Source organism: Cadophora gregata (assembly GCF_030347475.1).
Source record: "Cadophora gregata isolate MNR1 chromosome Unknown scaffold_12, whole genome shotgun sequence".
NCBI classification, from domain to species: Eukaryota; Fungi; Ascomycota; class Leotiomycetes; order Helotiales; family Ploettnerulaceae; genus Cadophora; species Cadophora gregata.
The window spans coordinates 199965-211958 of NW_026695935.1; the positions used below are offsets into that span (position 1 = coordinate 199965).

General features: G+C 48.9%; 4 protein-coding genes across 4 annotated transcripts; all 4 read left to right on the plus strand.

Moving 5' to 3' along the window:
- Nucleotides 1-1263: 1263 nt before the first annotated feature.
- ONS95_002899 (uncharacterized protein) lies at nt 1264-2411 on the plus strand (the record flags this gene model as incomplete). The annotated part of the gene is made up of 3 exons (XM_058496183.1): nt 1264-2049; nt 2134-2214; nt 2316-2411. The coding sequence occupies exons 1-3, from the start codon at nt 1495-1497 to the stop codon at nt 2409-2411; spliced, it is 732 nt and encodes a 243-aa protein (XP_058353434.1). The 5' UTR covers nt 1264-1494.
- A 2715-nt stretch (nt 2412-5126) lies between these two features.
- On the plus strand, nt 5127-6033 carry ONS95_002900 (uncharacterized protein; the record flags this gene model as incomplete). Its single annotated transcript, XM_058496184.1, has 3 exons — nt 5127-5277; nt 5328-5536; nt 5605-6033. The coding sequence occupies 3 exons, from the start codon at nt 5127-5129 to the stop codon at nt 6031-6033; spliced, it is 789 nt and encodes a 262-aa protein (XP_058353435.1).
- Nucleotides 6034-7991: 1958 nt separating this feature from the next.
- On the plus strand, nt 7992-10318 carry ONS95_002901 (uncharacterized protein; the record flags this gene model as incomplete). The annotated part of the gene is made up of 5 exons (XM_058496185.1): nt 7992-8154; nt 8388-9297; nt 9343-9449; nt 9499-9605; nt 9650-10318. 5 exons carry the CDS (start codon nt 7992-7994, stop codon nt 10316-10318), a joined length of 1956 nt encoding a protein of 651 aa, XP_058353436.1.
- A 710-nt stretch (nt 10319-11028) lies between these two features.
- On the plus strand, nt 11029-11969 carry ONS95_002902 (uncharacterized protein; the record flags this gene model as incomplete). Its single annotated transcript, XM_058496186.1, has 2 exons — nt 11029-11282; nt 11486-11969. 2 exons carry the CDS (start codon nt 11029-11031, stop codon nt 11967-11969), a joined length of 738 nt encoding a protein of 245 aa, XP_058353437.1.
- Between the last annotated feature and the right edge of the window lie 25 nt (nt 11970-11994).

Consider the following 11994-nt stretch of genomic DNA (forward strand, 5'->3'; position numbering starts at 1 on the left):
ATCGCGCGTTTCGATTTTCTCAGTTTCTTGACCTTCAGCCTTGAAGGAAGGGAAATGAGAGGAGGTGCATCGATAGCATGAACATGGGAGGAAGAAACTGGCTTGGAAATTGGGAAGGACAGAGGGATGGGGCAAGATTATTAGGCTTTGGACTTAGACTTTGGGGTGAGAGAGCCGGTGAAACGAGGTGCCGTGATGGAGGGGGATGTGTGAAACGGGGGTTGGGGGACGGAGGGGAAAGCTTATTTGAGCTTGGCTTTAGGTGATTTTTTGTCGATCGGGCTTGGGTGGTGGTGTTCGTTTTGCGGAGAGATGGGGAGGGAGGAAGGAGATCATTATTGCGTGGGATTGTTGCGTGGTGATTGAGATGTTTCGATTGATTGATAAGGTGGAATTATCATACTACTCAGAGTAAGGGAATTGTGGGTGCGGAAATGGGGGGAAGGGCGAATGGGACAGGAGCAAGAACAGCAGTGAAACTTAAGCGAGATTTTGGGAACGACTGACCGTGGAAAGTAACCGTAACTGTTGTGCCAAAGTCGAGCTTATTTCTTTCATTCCTCGCAAAAAGCCTTCGGAAAGAGAAGCTTGCATTATTGAGTTACGTCTTCCTGGAGTCAAAACTGAAAGCTTGCTTACCTACAGCACCGAGAGCAGCTCACACCAGGGCAGCGGCAAGGCAAGGCATTGAAGCCATGGTTGCGAGAGTATTTGCCTTCTGTCAAACATTAACCAAAACCCTCCACTTTCCGCCCTGTACCAGCTCTACACCACCCCTCCATCCATTCAACGTAGCTTCCCTCGGCACAAACCGACGGTTCTCAACCTCGAAACCTGCACATCCAAACACTCACGCATGATCTAGCCCAAACCGGTACCACGACCGATTCATCCAAAGCTTGAGCGGTAGCTTATTCTCTTTAACGGTTCTTGGAGTTCTTCAGACGAAGCTTGTAGCCAGCGTTGAGTGGTTGGATTGGAGAACCGTTGTGTGTAGTGCGGCGGTGCAAGGGCCAAATCCCGAAGCTAGATGAATAAACTTCTCCTCAGACCGCGACTGCGCTTTGTACGTCTCACGGATGCTGGGTGCAAAAGTTAGTGCTGTGTGAGGGTCATGCAGAGTTGCTGTAGTGGCATATGCAATTGATGAAGTCAGTTTTGCCATGGGTTGGTTGCGATTGTGCATGTGGTGATGGTGGTGGTATATATGAAGAGACTTCCCTTTTTTCGTCCCGATTTTGCTTTTTGTTCTAACTAGCTGTTCATTTCACTCGTCTGTTTGATAGATTGATCCGTCATTGCCGCTCACTCCATTCTATTCTGTGGTCAGGACCAGTTCATCGTCGATAACTCAACATTTCAATATCTTCGTTCTCTACCCAAACCTTCGGTTCGTCAACAACTGACCACCCACCAGTTCCGCTATCCAGCCAGGAACATCAACTTGAGACACCAGTCACATCCACAAACCGCCTCCCACAAACAAACACCACCATGAAAATGCAACTCCTTACACTCATCACCCTCGCCACAGGCACTCTCGCCCTCCCCGCCGCAGGCACTCGCGCCCTCCCCCCCACCCCCTCCCCAACCCTCACATCCCACCAATATGGCACCCCGCACCAATTGGCCGCCGCCGCCGCCTTAGGCTCAGGGAAACCCTCCTCCCCCGCCGCACCTGGAGGGGGAGCCTCCTCCTCAGGATCAAGCAACGCCACCGCCGCCGGCGGTGCCTGCTCCCCTCAAATCCTCGCCCTGGCTGCTGGAATTCAATCCAACATCGACGACCAGAACAACGAACTAACGACCGTCAACGCCCTTGGCATGGTTCTGGGTCAAAACCCATTGGACATGACACTGTATGGTGCTACGCAGTCGAGTCTGATGGGGTTCGTGACGAAGGGCATTTTGATTAGGGAGAATAATCAGAAGTTGGCGCCGGCGGGGAATGCGGCGTTGGATGGGTTGGCGAAGGTTGCGGGGGCGCAGGCGGAGGAGTTGAATCTGACGATGAGCTTGGCGATTCCGGCGAGCGGGGCTATCGATACGGTATGTCATTCAGTCTTTCTCTCGAAGCTCTTTGCTATTGGGAAGAATGAGATTCTTGGATTGTGAGCTGACTTGTGATGATAGGTCGCTGCTGGGGAGACGGTCAAGACTCTGCAGAAGGATTTCGCTGGAGGCATTGAGCAGAATAAGTTGAATTTGGCTGCTGTAAGTTCCTTCTCCCTCTTCATCTCGATTTCTATCTCCTCCGATAGAAAGAAGAGACATCTCCTGTATTAGTCCATGATCTAACGCTGTATCCCCTTCAGGCAATGTCAGGATGTACAATGGCTGCTGCTACACCAGATAAGGCACCAGAGAAGGCATCAGGAAAGTTCGTGTTTGTGAAGGGATCTCAGCTATGATGAGCTATTTCTTGGAAGAATACCTGGAAGCGCTTGTATCTAGTTTGGTCTCCAGGATGAGCATGTCTTGGATAGAATATGCCGTGGGAGAGGATGAGGACTGGCGTAATTGATTGAGAAAACGATGCTGTGCATCACATAAACAGACTATCTGTGGAGTGGGTTAATGAATACAAATGACGAATCGAACTGGTACAAAGGAATATGAACTGTCGTTAGTCTTGTGCAATCTTTGTGGGTCTGTTTCGTGTCTCTGTGGAAGGTTGGGACACGGTGAGGTGTGGGCAGAGATACCCTGGAGAAATTGTGGTGCAGTGCTACTTATCCCTTTGAAACAAAGGATGATGAGATGAAGTTGAGAGGTGATATACTGCTTATATCTTGTACCGCAATTCTAGATCATGTTTGCGAAGATCTGATTTCTGAGTGAAAAGGTGAAAGGGTGACGTTTTCTCGTACGACTCTGAGTTCTACATTCCGCAGTTCTAGCTAAACAGAAATGGATAGCTTTATACCTCATCAAAGTATCTTTGACTGTCATAAATTAGTAAATAAATGTCTCATTCGAGTTTTGCAGTGATTACGTGTTGCCATCTTCAAGTTCAATTGAAGAGAAGGAAAGAGGAATCGACATTCGTAAGCGAGCCCCTTTTCCCTTCTCGCTTACACCATCCAACCCCAAGTCAGCATTGCATGTGACCATCAATTCAAACCCTCCACACGGCAATAGCAGCTGCCATCTTCTCCTATAAACAGGCAAAGACACCACAGAGACTCAAAACTCGGAATGGCCGAACCGACATCGCCCCTCCGAAAGTAGCGAAAGACAGGCACCAGTGTTTCGTGCTTTGTCGCGCGACTCGTACGCTGAACTTTAAATGGTTCGAGTCAGGTGATAGGCCACTCATATTTACTGGGTGAGTATACGAAGCTGTGGATTTGGGTCTTGCAAATTGCCTTTTTTCCATTTCATTGTCTTACGAAGGGTTGATTCCCTTGAGGTAGGTGAGAATGCATCCCGGGCTTAGGAGTCCTGAGGGTCAGCACGCCATTTGGTGACTTACACTGTTCGTTCAGTGGAAAGGGTTACAGTATATATATACATAGGCACGACATATCAACTTCAGTGGAATAAAAGTTCAAGTCCCTGAGCTGTCAACTGGCAGGAAGAAAAAGACGAAGAGAACAATCTTGGCGCTCTTGAAAGACAAGCCCCAGTCACAGAATGTGGAGCGGATCTTTGTGATTCTCCTATTGTAAGCACAGCCCCCCGGGTCCAAACTTCAGATGAAATATTGGCACTTTGACAACTTCGGAGAAACGGCGATGTCCGTCACAGCGATGTGTGTTGGATTCGTGGCAGCAATGGACGAAGCCAAGTACGTGGAACAGCGCCATATTGAGAACACAGCCTCGTGGGAGTAACATTGAGGACGAATCAGCGTCGTGGCAAGAACTCGCATGAAAACAGCTCAATCGCGCGGGGTCATCTCATAATCGGCAGAGGGATCCGAGACGGCTGAGATAGTGTTGCGTTTCTATCAAATATACTTTCAGAAGCTTGGCAATGTTACGATCTCCTCTGGCTGGCTGCCTTTAAGCTTACTTGTGGAGAAGCTTAGGACAGTGTGTATTGTCCAGATATGGACGAGTACTGAATTAGCTCATTGCACATTTAGCTTTTGGGCTTGTTTTCAATATAACACTAGCCAGATAAGAGTATCTATTGAATGTGAATATTCTAAGCACCTCGAATATAGAGCTTGCTTGGAAATAGGCTGTGCTCAACATCTGAGCAATTTCGGGCAGAGGTCTTTGAACCATGCACGCAGATCATAATGACGATAGACGTATCGCCTTTTCGATCGATCTGTAGACCTCCATCTCGCTGCCCGTGGGGATAGATTTCATCGTCCCAATTCAGTCAGCTTGACTCGCCGACCCTACCGAAACGATTCCATCGACCCCATGCATCTCCCATTCCCGAAAAAGCTGTAACGTCTGTCAAAGCCTTGTTTATTTAACCTTGAATATCCACAGACCACTAGCGAACCAATGAGTGGCGGTCAGTAGATCTTCTTTGCCTTGGCGTCTATTCAAAGCCACGAACCCCTCTCGGTTTTCGCGCTTTCGCTTCGCCTCGCTGGGACGACCCAAGAAGATTGCTCAAAACAAGACTTCGAGATGTCAGCTAGAGGGATGAGATGATGGGAAGCAATCTACCTGCCAAACCTTCGAGGAAGGACGCCGGTTCTTCTGTCAATGTCTTGGCCTTGAAACAAGACGATGGCATACGTTTGATTCTGGTAAGAATTCTGCCAAGAAAGTTTCTACAGAGGCTGAGAGAGTGTTCTGATAGGCTCGACGAGGGAGGCTGGAATAGAGTTGTCCCAAAGAATGCAGGTACACGTTATCTGGTGGATCTGCCCAGGCATTGATGAGAACACAATCGAATCTATCGGTATGTCTTGCTGAAAAAATGGCTCAGCATCTGGAGTGATGAACCGAAATAGATGAGAGGGAGTAGCTTTCCACGGATGCCTCGATGATTGTTATATAAGTATCATCGTTGACCTCAGGTCTTGGTTTCTTCACTACCCAACACCTTCTCTTTGCAACCGTCTCTTTCTGTTTCTATCTCTCTCTTTCTCTTCTCGAGACTTCCTTCGCTTATTTTATCTCTCAAAGATATCCTCAATCTTCAACTCAAGCAATATGTTCCGTACATTCGTCACCCTTGCTGCTCTCAGCAGAGTCCTCGCATGTCCTGAGCACGCACCTGCATCATCTGCTCTCAGTAGACGCGCAGACGAACACTCAGCTGAAGCAACATGGACATATGCCGACCAGGCTGCCTGGGCTATCGGTCAGTACTTTCTTCCACTTCAGGACCAGACATATCTAACAGTATACAAGAGAACCCCATTTGCGCTAGCGGCACAATGCAATCCCCAATCAACCTCAGTGGGGATTTCTCCACAGTCCATGTTCCCACTTTCAACTACAAGAACCTGGCTGCTGGGACTCTTTCGAACTGGGGATACGGGCCGTCATACGCTCTCAATGGGACCGATGGTGCTCCAACATTCACCGATAATGGGACGACGTATTACCTGATTGGCTTCGTAAGTTTTTCTTCCCTCCACTTTCAAGTGGAGACACTTTCAGAGTTCATGGCTAACTTTGCCCCAAGCATACACACACTCCATCCGACCACACCATCAACGGCAAATCCGCCCCCGCCGAACTCCATCTCGTGCACGGCGATGCTAGTGGAGCAGCAAAGGGTGTTGTCGGATTCCCATTAGCAATTGGAGCCGAGTCGAAGTTCTTTGCTCAGATTCTGGGACCGTCTGGTGCTCCCAACACCACGTCCACCATCCAGATTCCCAACCAGGAGCTGGATGTGAGCAAGGCATTGACGGACAGCGGGAACATGAAGAACTTTTGGACATACAAGGGAAGCTTGACAACACCTGCTTGTACTGAGGGCAAGAGATGGTGGGTTAGTGGGCAGAGCTTGACTGTCAGCAAGGAGCAGATGGCTGAGTTGATGTTGATCAGTGAGACTAGTGCGAGAGATGTTCAGACGATTCAGGAGCATGGTGTTGGGGAGTTGTAGAGGTTGGCAGATATGTAGAGGAAGACAGATTTGTAGATGAACGATAAAGTGATTCAGCCATGGATTGAATGTGTGAAATAGAGCCTTCCTATCACATTGTGCTTCCTGAGGAACAAAAATGCCAGATGGTGCATCGCTACACTCGTGGCGTCCACCTGCCAATCTAGGAAAGTTTGAGGTAGCCGAAAGGTTTTGAAGGTTGTAAAGCCCTCCATACCTCTCAACTCTCAAGTCATGTCTCTAGTCTGAATAGAAGCCGGCATTTAAGACCCAGCTAGTAACATGGTAGGGATGCAATCCAATACACAGCTCGACGGAGCTAGGTTCCTCCTGGCGACATTGAATTGAACAACCCTGCTAGGTGGCCTTCACCAGGTTTTGGCGAACCTTAACTATCCATGATGTTCAAGCTGGACCTTTGATCACGACTTCTTCAAGTATGACCAGGAAAGGAGCAGCTTCTTCCAAGACCGCTGAACCAATTCAAGAAGGAGCAGTCGTTCCAGTAGGAGGGAGGCGTGAATAATGTGGGAGACTCGCTCATGCAATTAATATATATATATATATATATATATATTATTGCTCTGTTCTTAACGGCAAGCAGCGACCTTATGATCCCATGGTTTACCTCAAGTCCACTTTACATCTACTTACACTTCCACCAGCTGAATGTTCACAGGTTCTGCTCGCATGACCAGCATCCCGTACTCGATTCCGTATCTCGTTACTCCGGATGTAATACCTTGAGTAACGAAACATGTTCGAGCTTTGATAGCCTATCGAGATAGGAACCTGTTGAGTGGAAGCAATATATAGTGATGAGAGCCAAGGGACAATATCAAAAGAGGGGGACAGCGAGCCAGAGAAGAAAAGTAGATTGAAGTGACGAAGCCCAACTGGGATAATTGGAAAACCAGAGACAAAGACTTGACCTGCTCGACCTACACCAACCGCTGACGCAAAGCCTGGATACCTTACATGAGCACTTTTTGTACAGCAGGACAGTATCGACCGTTGCCTCGAGGTAAAAGTGCAGTGGAAATACAACACCACCGTCTACTCGTATGCCACGTAGCGTGTCACACGCAGTGGGTGCCTCTTCTAGGCTAATTGTATCTCGTTCACCATATCTTCGGTATGCATAAGTACTGAGCGCTTGCTTTCAATGTCGGCAGGAACTGAGGGCGTTCGTACCAAGTCGGACAGGTAGGAGGTACCGTATCTTTACAAATGTTAGTTCGACTCCAGCCAACAGGACACTGACATCGCGAATGAAGAGAGGTGAAAATTCAGAGGTGCATTTGCATGCTTGGTATCTCGCCATAACGCGGTTCTTGAGGCCGCTCAGTAACACGGACCAATGTTGCTCATCATAAAGGGTGGGTGTTGTAGTGAAAGAGCTGTCTGGGGTGAAGCCAGAACAGCTATCTGGGAAGTTGCACGCAAAGGCAAAGATAGAACGTACCAATTACAATGGAAGCAGAAACATCTCGCTGCTCTGCAACCGTCAAGCTGATTTCAAGCTAAACAGAAGTCTCCACCACTCAGTTGTTTCTCCGCTTGCCACGCGACTGTGGATGAAGCTGGCAAAACTTTCAGGAAGAGAACATAACTCCGCTTCCGCAGCTGGAGATGGCACAATGCAATTGACTCAATTGGCCGCTTGTGTTGCAACTTACTGCAGATGCTGCCCCATCGTAGCGAGAAGAGGAAAGTTTGTTGTTGATTTCACTGGGAGAAGAAAGAGAAATCTGTGAAGTAGGAAAAATGAAGCCGGGTGGACCTGGAAAAATCTTAGCGCGATTGATCCACCACGTGACCGTGTCTCCATTTAACCCCACTAACTCGAAGGGGAAGGCCACTGGTTCAAGCAACCTCACCAGCTCTCTTTTGAAAATTCCACCATTGAACCGGGTGTCCTCGGCTCAATAATAAGGCAAAGTCTCTGCCCAAAGTCCATGACTTCGCTGCTCTCATCTGTGAAAGCTGCTGTTACTTCTGCTCTACGATTGCCTCTCAGAACCCCGCCAACACCAATTACAACGCTTGTTCGTACCATGGCTTCCGCTACGTCTATCACGATGCCTCGTGACCCTACAACGGTCTCGAATTATAATAATTGTAGGTAGAGCTTTCTTGGAAAGTGGGGTGGTTAAGCTTCAAGCCATGTCTTGGAGCCATGAACCGATACAAGATAGCTTCATATTGATCCGTCATGGCCTGTTTCATTTCTTGGATTATCCAGGCTTGAAGCAGTGCTGAGATCTATGAATTGTCTGATGGCTACTTCTCTGGCTTTGACTTATTTTTCGAATCTATTTCTCAAATCATCAGAACAGCCTAACAATTCCCAGGGAAAACAAAACACACCATTGCCGATTTCGCCATTGACTTCAAGAAGCAACGGTTGACTGGAACAGTTACTCTCTTCTTGGAATCTGTGACTGAGAAGGAATCAGAGGAGATCATTCTCGATACTTCCTACTTGGATATTAGCGAAGTCACCGTCAATGGCAGCAAGACGAAAGACTGGAAGCTCGCCGACCGATCCGAACCATATGGCAGCCCACTCTCGATCAAAACCCCAGGAGGTGCATCCAAAGGATCTACAGTCGAAGTTAGCATTTCCCTTGCTACCACCGGGAAATGTACAGCTCTTCAATGGCTCCCGCCATCTCAGACAGGCAACAAGAAGTACCCGTACATGTTCTCCCAATGCGAGGCTATCCACAACAGATCCATCTTCCCATGTCAAGACACCCCTGACGTGAAGAGCACGTATGATTTCCGCATTCGTTCTCCTCTCCCGGTCGTTGCGAGTGGTCTCTCGACTGGTGCTTCGGCTTTCAAGCACGGAGCGGATGGAGAGGCCGGTACACTTCTGTATACTTTCCACCAGGAGATACCTATCCCTTCATATCTCTTCGCTATCGCTTCAGGAGATATCGCTACAGCTGCCATTGGTCCCCGCTCGCTTGTTTCAACTGGACCCGAGGAACTCTCGGATGCCAAGTGGGAACTTGAGAACGACATTGAGAAGTACATTGACGTTGCAGAGAAACTCATCTTCCCTTACAAATGGACACAGTATAACGTTCTTGTCCTGCCCCCGAGTTTCCCGTATGGTGGCATGGAAAATCCGATATTCACCTTTGCAACGCCAACCATTATCAGTGGGGATCGAGAAAACATCGATGTTATTGCCCATGAACTTGCTCACAGCTGGAGTGGGAACTTGGTTTCGAATGCCAGTTGGGAACACATGTGAGTGCCTTATCCTCAACCATGATGTTTACTAATCTCGACTAGGTGGTTGAATGAAGGTTGGACTGTTTACCTTGAACGTCGAATTCAAGCTGCTGTTCATGGTGAACCTCATCGTGATTTCTCAGCCATCATTGGATGGAAAGCTCTAGGTTAGTTCTTTCATTCACATGTCTTTTGCACCTATTGACATGACATCAGAGGATTCTGTAAACAACTTTGGTGCCGACCATGAGTTCACCAAGCTTGTCATTGATCTCAAGGGCAAAGACCCTGATGATTCTTTCAGCAGCATTCCCTACGAAAAGGTAAGCTCATAGCATTGCTACTAAAATACAACTAACGAGAGCAGGGTTTCCACTTCCTCTACTACCTCGAGAAGCTCGTCGGCAAACCTGCATTCGACAAATTTATCCCCCACTACTTCACAACCTGGTCTCAAAAGTCCCTCGACTCCTACGACTTCAAAGCCACCCTCCTCGACTTCTTCGCCTCCGATGCCGCCTCCGCTACAGCCCTCCAATCCGTCAACTGGGACGCCTGGTTCTACAAGCCCGGCCTCCCACCCAAGCCCAAATTTGACACCAGCATGGTCGACCGCTGCTATGCCCTCGCCGAGTCCTGGTCCTCGCCCTCATACAAGCCCTCCCCATCAGATATCGAGGGTCTCACGGCCAACCAAATTGTCGTCTTCCTCGAGAAAGTTCAACTCTTCGAGACTCCTCTCTCTCCATCTCAATCCCAAGCCATGGGTAAGGCCTATAATCTCGCTACATCACGCAACGTCGAACTCAGCTTCCGCTATTTCGGCGTTGGATTGGCCGCTAAGGATGAGACCGTGTATCGACCTACTGCTGAATTGTTGGGCACGGTTGGACGAATGAAGTTCGTGCGGCCATTGTATAAAAAGTTAAATAACGTGGATAGAAAGTTGGCGCTGGAGACTTTTGAGAAGAACAGGGATTTCTATCATCCTATTTGTAGGGATATGGTGGAGAAGGATTTGAAGGTTGGGCAGTAGGGGTTTATGTAAGAGGCGAGAATAGAATTGCAGAATTGGCTCGTTACTCTCACTTAATTGAACAGAGAGAGATGTTAACACTTCCTCTGCAGTCAACTCGCAACATTCCAATTTCCAGTACACCAATCAGTGCTTACCAGGATCCAAAGGCATTCATGAGGAATGGAGTTTCACAGCTCCCTTTCGGACCACCAAAAAAATTGTCACCATTAGCACAACCTGGCAGTATTACCAGGCCGCATGCATTATTCCATCGCCAGACCGAAAGACTTCCGAAACCAAAGTACAAGTCTCAACTTTGCTCCCAGCCAAATCCACCTCCTGCAACCTGGTGACAGCGCTAGTATTCCCTCCGTCCAATGACAGCGGCGCCTCCACATATCTTAGAGCTAGCGGGCGCGCGGCCGCACGAATTTACGACTCTCCGCGTCCAGCTTCAGCCTCGTCCTTAACAGTTCTTATGTCCATTTCCTCCGTGGGTGGTGGGAACACCAGGAATTAGCTGGCTGGCAATACAAAGCAACACTGGCATAAGTATATCTCAATTCCCTCATCCCTTGATCGTCTTCTTCCCGGTTCATCTTTTTCTTCCTTCTCTACAACCTCTCTCGTCAATAACCCATCGTATCCTCTACCTCGTCCCCATCTTTCCTACCAACACCAAAACCCCCAAAATACACATAGTACCCAACACCTCACAGTACAACAGCATGCATCTCGTCCTCACCGGTGCCACCGGGCTCGTCGGTTCCGCCGTCCTCCAGACCATGCTCACCACACCCTCAATCTCCAAGATCAGCATCTTATCACGCAGACCAGTGGCACAGGCAGAGGGATATGCGAAAGCGAGGGTTATACTGCATAAGGATTTTGAGGTGTATGGGGAGGATGTGATGGAGGGGTTGAAGGATGTGAAGGGGGTGATGTGGGCGTTGGGGATTAGTGCTACGCAGGTTGGGAAAGAGTAAGCCCTATCTCTTTACTTGTGGCATTGGTCCATCGCTCTCTGGTTTCGGGTTTTTGTTTAGGTATGGGTTTTGTGAAAGGTTTCTAGGAACGAGACCATGCGCGGAGTGGGAATCTAGAGGCCGTACTGGCAGGATGAAAGAGCAAGTAACGCAGATTCTGGAGACACGGTTGGCTAACGTCATATCTCACCTTCAACAGAGAATACGAACGTATAACCCTCACTTACCCCCTCTCCTTCGCCCGCGCTCTCTCCAAAGCAACCTCCCCTGCCCCTCTAACATTCATCTACGTCTCCGGCGAAGGCGCCACTACTACCCCCTCCTTCCTCACCGCACACTGGGCACGCACAAAGGGCATCGCTGAATCGTCCCTCCTATCTCTCTCCAAGGACCCATCCTACTCCAACCTTCGGCCCTTCACACTCCGTCCAGGTGGCGTAGATCCGAAAGAACATACTGAGATCCATGAATTTCTTGGACCAAGGACCTGGATTGAGATGTTGCTATTGCCGCTTGTGAGGGTGATGCCTGGTGTAAAGGGGTTGATGAGTCCGACGAGGGAGTTGGGAAAGTTGCTGGTGCAGCTGGCGATGGGGAATGGGGAGGCGATGGATGGGACGGGCGTGAGTGGGGAGGGGAGGACATTGAATAATGCTGCTATGAGGAGGCTGGCGGGTATTTGAGAGGCGAGGATATGAGCAGAGGCGT